General features: G+C 47.4%; 1 protein-coding gene across 5 annotated transcripts in view; it reads left to right on the top strand.

Moving 5' to 3' along the window:
- The window catches only part of GABRB3 (gamma-aminobutyric acid type A receptor beta3 subunit), a 242,150-nt gene that overhangs the window by 136,349 nt on the left and 92,302 nt on the right, over positions 1 to 13,499 (top strand). Inside the window, exon 4 of one of the 5 annotated variants that reach the window (XM_025390622.1) lies at positions 11,396 to 11,493. The exons of the other annotated variants lie outside the window; for them this stretch is intronic. Coding sequence (XP_025246407.1) covers positions 11,443 to 11,493 — 51 coding nt within the window. The 5' untranslated portion in view covers positions 11,396 to 11,442. The remainder of the gene's footprint in view (positions 1 to 11,395; positions 11,494 to 13,499) is intronic. 5 annotated transcript variants of the gene reach the window in all.

The raw sequence follows: 13,499 nt of genomic DNA on the forward strand, positions 1-13,499 counted from the left end.
TTCTTTTGGTTTCTCTTCTCGCTTCATTTCATTCATTTGATCCTCAATCGCTGATACTCTTTCTTCCAGTTGATCGAGTCGGTTACTGAAGCTTGTGCATTTGTCACGTATTTCTCGTGTCATGGTTTTCATCTCTTTCATTTCATTTATGACCTTCTCTGCATTAATTACTCTAGCCATCAGTTCTTCCACTTTTTTTTCAAGATTTTTAGTTTCTTTGCGCTGGGTACATAATTCCTCCTTTAGCTCTGAGAAATTTGATGGACTGAAGCCTTCTTCTCTCATCTCGTCAAAGTCATTCTCCATCCAGCTTTGATCCGTTGCTGGCGATGAGCTGCGCTCCTTTGCCGGGGGAGATGTGCTCTTATTTTTTGAATTTCCAGCTTTTCTGCCCTGCTTTTTCCCCATCTTTGTGGATTTATCTGCCTCTGGTCTTTGATGATGGTGATGTACTGATGGGGTTTTGGTGTAGGTGTCCTTCCTGTTTGATAGTTTTCCTTCTAACAGTCAGGACCCTCAGCTGTAGGTCTGTTGGAGATTGCTTGAGGTCCACTCCAGACCCTGTTTGCCTGGGTATCAGCAAGCAGAGGCTGCAGAAGATAGAATATTTCTGAACAGCGAGTGTACCTGTCTGATTCTTGCTTTGGAAGCTTCCTCTCAGGGGTGTACTCCACCCTGTGAGGTGTGGGGTGTCAGACTGCCCCTAGTGGGGGATGTCTCCCAGTTAGGCTACTCAGGGGTCAGGGACCCACTTGAGCAGGCAGTCTGTCCCTTCTCAGATCTCAACCTCCGTGTTGGGAGATCCACTGCTCTCTTCAAAGCTGTCAGACAGAGTCGTTTGCGTCTGCAGAGGTTTCTGCTGCTTTTTTGTTGTTGTTGTTGTTGTTGTGTAGCTGTGCCCTGTCCCCAGAGGTGGAGTCTACAGAGACAGGCAGGTTTCCTTGAGCTGCTGTGAGCTCCACCCAGTTGGAGCTTCCCAGCAGCTTTGTTTACCTACTTAGGCCTCAGCAATGGCGGGCGCCCCTCCCCCAACCTCGCTGCTGCCTTGCCGGTAGATCACAGACTGCTGTGCTAGCAATGAGGGAGGCTCCGTGGGCGTGGGACCCTCGCGGCCAGGTGTGGGATATGATCTCCTGGTGTGCCTGTTTGCTTAAAGCGCAATATTGGGGTGGGAGTTACCCGATTTTCCAGGTGTTGTGTGTCTCAGTTCCCCTGGCTAGGAAAAGGGATTCCCTTCCCCCTTGCGCTTCCCAGGTGAGGCGATGCCTCGCCCTGCTTCAGCTCTGGCTGGTCGGGCTGCAGCAGCTGACCAGCACCGATCGTCCGGCACTCCCCAGTGAGATGAACCCAGTACCTCAGTTGAAAATGCAGAAATCACCGGTCTTCTGTGTCGCTAGCGCTGGGAGTTGGAGACTGGAGCTGTTCCTATTCGGCCATCTTGCTCCGGAATTTTTTGATATATTTTTATTAAGGACACATTTATGTTTTGATGGAATTATGGCTCCAGCTGTTTCTATTGCATCGTGCAGTTATAATTCATGTGATTTTTCTTTGGTTGTATTTGTCATCATCTTTGTTTCTGATAAGATGTTAGCCTCATGATTATAAGAAAACCAAATTCTGCCAAAATACATTTAAAGAGGTTTATTCTTAGCCAGTAGGGGTGACCATGGCCTGGGTTACACAAACTGAAGAGGTCCTGAGCAAGAGTGCCTGAGGCCGTTAAGTTAGTTTGGTTTTACAGTTTGGTTCAATACATGAATTGCAGATAAAATCGTCAGTACCTGGAAGGTATACATAGGTACCACAAAAGGAGGGACATTGGGGCTTGCAAGTCTTAGGTGGGTTTTAGAGATTTCTTAGTTGACAGTTGGTTGAGAGTTAAGCTGTTATCTAAAGACTTGAAGTCCCTGGGGAAAGGAACGCCTGAGTTAAGATAAGGGGGTTTGTAGGGCTAAGGCTTTTGTTATGTAGAGGAAGGCTCACAGGTGGCAGCCCTCAGAGAGAATAGATGGTGAATGTCTCTTCTCAGACCTTAAAGGTGTCAGGCTCTCAGTTAATCTCTCCTAGATCCGGGAAAGGCCCATAAAGGGAAGATCTGGCCGCGTGAATGGAGATGCTCTACAGATGAAAATTTTCATCACAAAAGATGGCTTTGTAAGGGATATTTCAATCTGTTAGTCCTTTGGCAGCCATTTCAAAATATGTCAAAGAAATATATTTTGGGATAACATGGTTTGATTTCGTTTGGGGCCTCCTGTGTGCCATGTGATGCTGTATCGGAGTGAGGCCGGAGAGCAAGCCACATCGTATCAGGTTAAGAAAAAACCCATCGAAATGAGATGTTACGGTTTTTAGGGTGTGACTCCCCAGGTGCCTTAGATATGAATTTTGGCAAGAGGGAAAAAAGGTCAGAGTATAGTTCTCACTTGAGAGCAGTAACCATGTATAAGAATTATTTCCCTTTCTGATCTTCTTAGCGTTTAGGAATGGGCTCTAACCACTGATTTTTCCTCAGTCAGAAACCACTAATACAAGGGATATTTACACCTGATTTTTATAGCTCTGAACGTAGTTGAATATTCCCACAAGTCACTATGTACACCCTCTGTTTTTTATCAGCAAGTAGCTGAATGCAGAAGGATGATACTAAGGCTGAAGTTAAAGTGATGCAGGATTCTTCTTGGCTCCTTTGCTGGACACACCACAGGGGTCCCCTGTTTATTCAGTCCGTGTTGGACACAGTCCCCTGTTTATTCAGTCCATACTGGACACACCACAGGGGTCCCCTGTTTATTCAGTCCATGCTGGACACACCACAGGGGTCCCCTGTTTATTCAGTCCATGCGCTCAACCCCTTGTGGGAGGGAGTGTGTGAACAAGCCGGTGAGGGATCCAGTCAGCTGCACTGGGCGTCAGCAGGAGCAAGCTCTGTGGGGGGCCTGCGGTGGCACCTAGGTGGGGTTGCCTGAGACCCCGAAGCTCCAGAGGGGGTGTTCCGGTGCTGTCCTAGCTTCACTGTCTGCAGGTGGCAGTGTGTTAGCAGCTCAGCTGGCCCCTTGTGGCAGTGCCCAGAGCAGTTGCCGTCTGTCAGCGAGGGCAAAGGGCCCGTGTCACAGCCTTTCTGGGTACCCATACTCCATAGGTCCCTAGCCCTTGTCTGGCGTCCAAGAAGAATGAGGTCGGGTTGGTGGCACAGACAGTTGAAGGATGGTGAAGCCGGAGAATTTTCTTAAGCGATGAACATGGCTCTCAGCAGAGTGTGGAGCTGGAGAGGGGACAGGACGGGCAGGCCATCTTTCCTGAAGTCCGATTGCCTCTTCTCTGAAGTCCGTCTCCTCAAAGTTCGACCGTCTCCCCATCTACCAGCTGAGTCTGGGGTCTTTATAGGCACAGGATGGGAAGTGCCTGCTGATTGGCTTGTGAGCATGCAAAATAGGTTAAGGTGAAGACACCACTCAAAGGTGGGCACAACAGTGTAGAAAACCAATTAGGAAAGGGTAAGTATATGTAAACTAGGTGAAGGGTGGGGATCAATCAGAAGGAAGGCAAATTCTCAATCCAGTCTGAGGATTTAACTTAAAACTTGTCTTTCAGGCTTTCAGTTGTCTTCGGCTTGGAGGTGGGGTTTCACTGGGTACTCACCCCGTCTGTCTAGGCATTTAGCTGCCCCTCCTGTTGCTATCAAAAGGAGCTATTTCCATATACTTCTGAAGTCAGAGGGATCTTCTGAAAATCTGCTTCTGTTTTGGCCCTACTGGGTCTTCAGCCTGACCTCTCCTTCTTACAGGTTAAGTCCTTCTCTCAACATCACCCACGCCAGCCCAGTTACCCAGGTCTGAGTCCTTCACTGCTCAGATGGGGCTAAGGATATGTGTGGGGCTGGGGTGAGGCCAACTTGACTCCACTTTTGTACTGCTATGAAATCCCAAGGGAGTACATTAACCCAATACTCATCTTTCTCACCTGAGAAATGGCGTGATAGCCATGTGAGCCTTGGAAGGTGGCAGGGTGATGTACATGGCAGAGCTCTGGACAGGAACTGAGTGTTTCAGCGATGCACAGCCTTGGCGTGGTGATTATTCCAAGCTCGTTGCTGCTGGGCTGCTGAGGGAGCTGGACAAAGCCACATAAACTTGCTGGCTGGCTCCACTACAGACGCACAGTGTCAGCCTCTGTTGGACACTCAGAACTGTTCAGAATTTTGTTTTGGTTTTGTGCCCAATTATCTCTAAACATAGAATTGGACTGTTTTATCTCACTAATAAAATATCCCCTTTGTAGGAGATTTGGAAATTACAAAACATTATTAAAGACTAAAATTAAAAACTCACGATCCCACCCCCCGAGACAGTGATGATTCCATATTTCCATATTTTAGTGTATTTTGATATTGATGTCTCCATAGCTACCATCTATCTATGCATTCATCCGTCCATTCTTTTATCGACTTATCTTCTCTCTCTCTCCCTGTCCTCTCTAATTACACACACACACACACGCACGCACAGCCTTGTATCTGTCCTGCTTTCTTCTATGGGCTCAGCACATTTTCCTTCCTCCTCATCAGCTCACTTTCCCTGTAGCGGCTGTTACAAGAACCTGACATGTCTCTTTACACTACCTGCATTCATGCCTGTCTTGGTCCATTCCTGCTGCTATAACAGAATACCACAGACCAGGTAATTTATAAACAATAGCAATGTATTTCTCACAGTTCTGGAGACTAGGAAGTCCAGGAGCAAGGTGTCAGCATGTTTAGTGTCTGGTGAGGACTGCGGTCTGCTTTTAAGGTGCTGACTTGCTTTTGGGTCCTCACATGGTGCAGGGAGAGGAGAGAGAGGAATGCTGTGTCCTCATATGGAAGAAGAGACAGAAGGGCATGTCATGTCCCTCTAGCCCTTTTACAAGGGCACTAATCCCTTTTGTGAGGGCAAAGCCCTCATGACCTAATCACCTTGAAAGGCCCCACTTCATATCACCAAGGTGATTAGGCTTCGGCATATGAATTTTGCAGAAATGCATACATGCGGATCATAGCAGTGCTTCTCACCGTAGCAAATGACCCAGCTTCTGGATCCACAAGAAAACAGCGCGAGAGAAGTAGATGGTTCTGCTGCCTCCTTGCTCGCCCAGACCCTCTGTATCTTCTCACCTCTTAGCTCTTTGCTATTTCCACACTTGCATCTCTGCTTACCTCCTCCATGACTCAGCTTCTCCTGCCACCCGCTCTGCAGGCACCCCACAAGCTCCAGCGCCTCCCTGGAACCCCACCAGTCATCCACATTCTGAAGGCACCCCCTTCTGTCCACCCACCTGCTGCTAAAAATCCCAGCCACTGTCAATTCTTTCCTTCCCCATCAGAGAGGAACCACGGTCTCCACACTAGTGATTCTGTCTCCTGCCTCGCCCTGCCGAGGTACGTTTGGGCTTCTGCCTGTGGTTTTACAGACCCTGTTTCTCTCCTATGACCTCTTGGGTCCCCAAGACCTTGGCCTCTTCCATATGTCTTGTCTCAAACTTTTTGCCACATTATTCTTGGCTACCTGAGATTCCCACTGCCTGGTTCTCCTGCTGCTCCCTGTTCCTCCTCAGTATTTTTAACTGATGACCCTTTCTCCGCCCCTTTCTCCGGGATCATGAGGTTCTCACTGTACACCCTCTCCATGGTTTTTTCATCCATGCCAAAACCTCCACTTATTTTAAATTTAGAACTTTAGCGCTTCTCTTCCACATGCACAGTGATTGCTCCTCCCTAGTTTGCCCCACAGGCACCTCCAGATTACTCTGTGCGAAACAGAACATTCTTACGATAAATTGTTGTTGAGCCTTAAAAAGGAAAAGTCTTAGACAGAGTTCCACATGGATGAACCTTAAGGATATTATGCTAAGTGAAAAAAGCAGTCACAAAGGACAAACGCTATGTGACTCCACTCATATGAGGTTCCCAGAGCAATAAATTCAGAGACAGAAAGGAGAATGGAGGTGGCCAGGGGCTGGGGCTGGGGGCAGGGGGGTTGGTGTTTAATGGGCACAGGGTTCCAGTTGGGGTGGTGGAGAGTTCTGCAGATGGACGGTCATGACGGTAGCGCAACAATGGGAATGTACTTCATGCCGCTGAACTGAACACTTGCAGACGATTAGGGTGGTAAATCTTGTTAGATGTGTTTTACCACAGTTGGATAAAAAAAATAAGTTTTTCCCCTTCTCTTCTGATCTGTCTGCTTGCTAACCAGGTAACCCGTTAGTTGTGTCTGTTTTGAGAAGGCTGTGGGCCACTGCTTCTCCTCCTTGACTAGCAGTGGGGGAGGCAGCTGTGCCCCTGGATACTTCAGATCATCCCTAGTACTGGCCAGGCAGCCCCACTCTGGGATCCTGCCTTATCCTGCCTTTTCTAACAGTCCCACAGGTCCCGCTGTGGCCTGGGTTTGCTTTCATCTCTTGAGAACGTCTACCACTTCCGTTGAGTCTACAGACTGCATTCCAAATTGTCTTTTTTCAAATTGAAAAAAAATTCAGGCCGGGCGCGGTGGCTCAAGCCTGTAATCCCAGCACTTTGGGAGGCCGAGACGGGCGGATCACGAGGTCAGGAGATCGAGACCATCCTGGCTAACGCGGTGAAACCCCGTCTCTACTAAAAAATACAAAAAACCAGCCGGGCGCGGTGGCGGGCGCCTGTAGTCCCAGCTACTCGGGAGGCTGAGGCAGGAGAATGGCGTAAACCCGGGAGGCGGAGCTTGCAGTGAGCTGAGATCCAGCCACTGCACTCCAGCCTGGGCGACAGAGCGAGACTCCGTCTCAAAAAAAAAAAAAAAAAAAAAAAAAGAAAAAAAATTCAAATTGTACCCCGTTCTGTAGAATGCCTGGCCTTGGCACCTGCTGTCTCTTTACCAGGCCTGATTGCACTGTCTCCTTTCTGTGACAAGCAGATTTACAGACCAATGATCTGCACACAGAAACAAACTCAAAATGCATCCTACACCTGAATGTAAGAGCTAACACCATAAAACATTTGGAGAAAAAAACCCTAGTACTAAATCTTCCTGATCTTGGGCTCAGCAAAGATTTCTTAGACATGACTTCAAAAGCCCAAGTGATGAAAGGAAACATTGATAATTTGGACTTCATCAAAATTTAAAACTTCAGTTCTTTGAAATACCGTTAAGAGACTGAAAAACAATTCACAGCCAGGAATAAAATATTTGCAAAGCATATAACTGACAAGGAACTTGTATTCAGACTATATAAATAACTCTCACAACTTAAAAATAAGAAAAACAAATTTTAACATATATGGGCAAAGACTCTGAATAGATACTTCTCCAAAGAAGTTATATGAGGACCGGCGTGGTGGCTCACGCCTGTAATCCCAGCACTTTGGGAGGCCGAGGTGGGCGGATCACGAGGTCAGGAGATCGAGACCATCCTGGCTAACACGGTGAAACCCCGTCTCTGCTAAAAATACAAAAAATTAGCCGGGCGTGATGGCGGGCGTCTGTAGTCCCAGCTACTGGGGAGGCTGAGGCAGGCGAATGGCATGAACCCGGGAGGCGGAGCTTGCAGTGAGCCGAGATCGCGCCACTGCACTCCAGCCTGGGCGACAGAGCGAGACTCTGTCTCAAAAAAAAAGAAGTTATGTGGATGGCCGATAGGGAAAAGACAGTTAACATCATTAGTCACGAGGGAAATGCAAATTAGAACCACAATGAGATACCATTTAATGCCAGCTAGGATGACCATAATTTTAAAAAACAGAAAATAGTAAGTGTTGATAAGAATGTGTGGAAATTGGAAACTTCGCATGTTGCTGGGGTGAAGGTGAAATAATGCAGCTACTTTGGAAAAACATGTTGGCAGTTTCTGGTGTTATTTAGCATATGACCCAGAAATTCCACGGCTAGGCGTATACCAAGCAGAATGAGAACACGATTCCACACAGAGACTCAGACATGAGTGTGTGTAGCAGCAGTATTCACAATTTCCCAGGAGTGGAATAACCCACATGCTCACTAACTGGTAAATGCATGAACCAGTTAGTTTATTCATACGATTTAATCATGCTTGGCAATAAAAAGAAGTGAAACACGGATACATGCTACCATATGGATGTGCCTCAAAAGTATGATGCTCAGTGAAAGAAGCCAGGCACCAAATACCACGTACTATATGATTCCATTTATCTGAGATGTCCAGAATAGGCAAATCCATAGAGCCAGAAAGTGGCTTAGGGGTTGCTTGGGGTGATGGACTGTGAAGGGAGGGTCACTGCACATGGGCACCGGGTTCATTTCTGGGGTGAGGGATATGTTCTAAAATTAGACTGCAGCCATGGATGCACGACCATCAGTTTGCTACAATACATGATTTATTGTACCCTTAAAAACAACTGAAAATTTTGGTGTGTAAATTATACCTCACTGAGACTGTTAAGAAATAGGTCCCATTATTTGGTAAAATATCACTGAAATGTGGAAAATTATTTTTCATATATGCTTAACATGAGGCATGTGAAGATAGTTCCATTTCTGTAAACAAGTCACTATCTTTGGATACACACATCCAGATACGCACTGTCACTGTCACGCAGAAAATGACCCAAAGAGTTCACCAGAGCAGGAACAAGTGGCTTTTTTTTTTTTTTTTTTGGAGGGGGAGACATGGTCTCACTCCTTCACCTAGGCTGTAGTGCATGGTGCAGTCATAGCTCAGTGTGACCTGGAACTCCTGGGCTCAAGCACGCCTCCCGCCTCAGCCTCCAGATCGCTGGGGCTATGGGCACACACCACCAGGCCTGGCTCACGTTACACATTTTGTAGACAGGGGGTCTCACTCTGTTTCCCAGGCTGGTCTCAAATGCCTCAAGCCATCCTTCCTCCTTAGCCTCTTAGAAAAAGTGTTGAAATTACAGGCGTGAGCCACTAAGTGTAGCTTTGTATTGGAGACATTGGAAGTGTTTTTCGTTTTCTCCCTTTAGCTCATTTGAAAATTTCACTACAGATCTATCAGGTTTTCTGTGGGTCTCCCTCACATGCTCACGTGTCCGTGAGTGGAACTGTTCTCATGTGGACTCACCGTAGACTTGCCGCGGCTCCTCAGGCTATGGACAAATCATCAGGAAGGCCCTGTCGTTTGGCAGCTTAAACTTCTCCCCAACACAGCCATGTCTGACTGTTGTCACCACGCCTCGTGGGCTGCAGCGGTGTATCCGTCTGCTAGGGCTGCCATGGCAACGTACCACAGACCGTGGTCTTCAACAACAGAAGTTCATTCCCTCACAGTTCCGGAGGCTGGAAGCCCCAGATCAAGGTGCCAGAAGGGTTGGCTCCTTCTGAGGACCTGGAGGAGAATCTGCTCCAGGCCTGTCCCCTCCTTGTGGTGGTGGCTGGCCATCTTTGGCGTTTCTTGGCGTGTACGAACATCATCCTGATCTCTGCCTCCTCCTTCACAAGGCCTTCTCTCTGTGTGCGTGCATGTCTCCGAGTCTCCTCTTTGTAGCAGGACACCAGTCGTCTGGGATAAGGGCTCACCCTCACAACCTCATTTTAATTTAATCATCTCTGTAAACACTTCATCTCCAAATAAGGTCACATTCTTGAGATACCAGGGCTCAGCACCCCAACATTGAATTTGTAGAGAAGACAGTTTTCCGTATAGCAGTACGACGGAGATTTTTAGTGCAAACCCAAAAATGTGCAATAGCTTCTCAGTGCTTTCCAAACAAAACCAAAAATCCATACCAGAGCCTCTAATCTCGGAGTGACTAATCCTCTCTTCTGCTTCTGGACTGAACGTCCATCCCTGCAACCCCTGGTGCGCCCGTCAACCTGGAATTCCCTCCCTCACCTCCTGCCCTGGGTACCCTCAGTCATCACTGCCCACCTCCCCGTCACTTCTCATGGTATAATAGTTCTGTGGATGTCTGTCAGTGTCTGCCTCTCTCACTGAATTCCACGAAGCCCCACTAAGGCAGCGTCTGCAACATAGGAAGTGCTAAACAAGTACTCGTTGAGTGAATGGAAAAGGGAAGGATCCACAGTTTCGGTTTTTGCTAGCCTCTAAGCAAGATCCTCACAGTGTCTTACTGTCTCCCCTATGACGGCAGGTGGTGGGTCACCAGTAGTGTTTGTTGAATAAATGAAAAAGTAACAGAAGAGGAGGAAAGTTTGTACTTTGGAGGTCAGGCTGAGGTCACCCATGGGACTGCTCCTGTGTCAGAACCAGTAGGGTGAACCCCCGCAGTGTGTATGTGTGTGCATGCATGCACGTGTGCACGCGCACACACACACACACACACACACACAGTGTCATGAAAGCTGGGGTGCATGTTCTATTACATTCTCCTTGTTCAAAGAGAGTGCTGATGATAGGAGTGTTGACCTCTGTGTTGTGGGGGGGAGACTGAAGACACCACCACATCAACATTGCTGCTGCCTGAAGTTGAAAACGACCCTTTGGCTGGTACCCATAGCTGTTGTTTTCAGAGTTTGCTGTATGGAGTGACTCTGATCTTGAAGGTTTAAGGTTGCCTGGTGGATGTGGTCAAAATGGGCTGTGCCATCTCTGACAGCTCCTTGTCTATTTGCATGGCCTGCTCTTCTGCTTTCTGGCGTCCCATCACCCTGAGGCTGTGTCCCACCATGACTGCAGTCAGGCACCTGGCCCCCAGGATGGGGGCACAGGGCAGTGCATGAGACCAGGGGAGAACAGCTCCTCGGGGAACTGTTACATAGGGCCTGTGATGTGGAGAAATGTAAAATCTTCGCATGGACAGGATCTTGCTGGCCATCAGGGATAACTTATCTTCTTATGTTCGATGAGCAACTGACAGAGTGCAGAATGGAGGAGACAGTCTAAGAAGGTCAGGGTGGAGGTGTCAGCTGAGGGCTCTCTGGTGAGATGGGACAGATGGGAAAGACTTGTGAGATGGTGAAAACAGAGGAGAGCCACGTGAGAAGAGTAGTAGGGAAGCCCCGAGGGACTCACACTGGCGATACCGGTATAGCAGGGAAATCAAGCCCGAAGCTGTGGACTGAGTCCATAACATATTTCTTTTATAAACTTGGTGAGGCAAATGTAATGAATAAATGAATAGAAAATGTTGAATGGATAAGCACAATAACTGAGTTCATAAATAAATGAATTTATTTAATAAATGCTCATCTGTTGAGTGATAATCTTTCTTGCAAATAACTCACAATATTTAAAAATTGTGTATCAGTGCAGCTCTCTATTGCTGCTTTGGTGTGTGTGCACGGGGCGGGAACACATACATATATACATATATATGCAGGTAGATAGAGAGGAGGGGGGAATTATGTGTAGGATAGCAGTTAGACTATTTTTAGCATGAGAACAGTAATTCAAAGTGTCCTTCATGTTTCTCATTTCTTTGCAGGCTATGCAGGAACTGCACAGCTAGGATTCAGCCACTGTGGACCTAACATGACTTATAGATTCATTGTTTTTCCTTTCCAGGAGTTTGGGATTGAAAATGTGTGTATTGAGTTGTCCCTCAGTATATTCAGGGGATTGGTTCCAGGACCACCCCCATACCTTCAAGTACACCAAAATCCACACATACTCAAGTCCCGCAGTCAGTCCCATGGAACCCAAGTATACCATATACGAAAAGTCGATCCTCTATTTTTGACTCACATTTGGCTGCAGATTCAGAACCCGTGGATATGGAGGTTCAACTATATTTATGGAAAACACTCTGTGGGCCAGGCTCGGTGGCTTATGCCTGTAATCCCAGAGCTTTGGGAGGCCGAGGCAGAAGGATTGCTTGCAGCCAGGAGTTCAAGACTGGCCTGGGCAACATGATGAGACCCTGTCTCACAGAAATTTCTTTAACAAATTAACTGGGCATGGAGGTGAGTGCCTTTAGTCCCAGCTACTTGAGAGGCTGAGTCGGGAGGATTGCTTGAACCCAGGAGTTTGAGGCTGCAGTGAGCTATGATCCAGTCACTGTACTCCAGCTTGGGTGAGAGTGAGACCTTATCTCTAAAAAAAAGAAGAAAAAAAAGAAAAAATAAAACAATCTGTGTATAAGTGGGCCCCTACGGTTCGAACCTGTGTTGTTCAAGGGTCGGCTGTCTGTTATCCCTGTTCTTTATTCCTGAAGCCACTTCATTACTGCAGGACACCAATACGGGTCTTGCTGTCAGCTGTCCTCCGTCACAGCCAGGGAAGCCAAGGGGCATCTGGCCATGGCCCAGCCGTGAACTGGCAAAGTGGTGTTGGCATGGTAAGTGTGGCCCACAGGCAGTGCTGATGGAAATGACCAGAGGCAGATGTGATCTACCTGTCAGGTGCAGAGGCTTCAATCACGGACAGTTTGAGAGGTGGAAATAGAATGCTGGAAACCTTCATTCTAACCAAAAGTTTGTATTCCATAGGAATGCTGGCTCCTGCACCTCAGTGCCCTTCTCCTTTAGTGTCATCTTTGAATGTCAGCTATGCCAGTCAATTCACTTTCCTGTCCCTTCACTGTCTTGCCTTCCTCTGGCCAGTGTCGGAGGCAAGGCATCCCAGAGAGGTGAGGGGAGATGCCGGCTGGCTGAAACAAGCCTTCTCTGCAGAGCCTCCCAACATTGGCTCCAGCTCTGGGAAGTCGTAGCATGCAGTGAGGAAGTTCTAGGTGTTACTTCTCCACCTCACGTCCTGCGTCAGAAGGCGATCTGATCATTGCAGGCTGTCGTTCCTAAAGGTCTATTTGATAATGGGCTGTAGCGGCTGAGATGGGAGTCTACAGATCTTCACAGATGTTCGCCACTCCTCGTGCTGTTCTGTTTAACCTTGCTCCTGGACAAGGTTAGAACAGGGCGTCGGATTTTGAGCCAGGGCATAGCAGGAGACAGTCAAAACGATGCAGCTTTTGTGACATCACATCCTATACATCTTAAGCGACAACAGTTTCACAGTTTTAAAGGTGAACGTAAAGCAAGTGAATCGTGACTGATTAAATTACCATCTGTTAATTATATTGCCAGTTATAAATTATAAAACCTAATTTTGATTAACACAGCAGCTAATGAATTGACATCTCTGGTTATGTTACAACTGCATCTGGCATGCACAACTCCAAGCTCATGGGAGGTTTGGACAGTGTATCTTTAAGCTGTGTAATCATCTCCGCAGTGGCTGAATCCTGGCTGGGCAGGGCCTGCAAAGGAATGAGAAACATAAAGGACACTTTGAATTATTGTTCTCACACTAAAAATAGTCTAGCTGCTATCCAGCTTGAGGCAACTCTCACATATGGAAAACCTGTGTTTTAATATCCAACTTACAAAATCAGGAAAATGTACAATTGATTTGATAGTTGATGCTTTAACCAGTGCCATGGTGAATAGAGACACCTCCGCTCACTGCAAGCACCGCCTCCGGGTTCACGCCATTCTCCTGCCTCAGCCTCTGGAGTAGCTGGGACTACAGGCGCTGCCACCAGGCCCAGCTACTTTTTGTGTATTTTTAGTAGAGACAGGTTTTCACCATGT

The sequence above is a fragment of the Theropithecus gelada genome, chromosome 7a, assembly GCF_003255815.1.
Source record: "Theropithecus gelada isolate Dixy chromosome 7a, Tgel_1.0, whole genome shotgun sequence".
Classification (NCBI taxonomy): domain Eukaryota; kingdom Metazoa; phylum Chordata; class Mammalia; order Primates; family Cercopithecidae; genus Theropithecus; species Theropithecus gelada.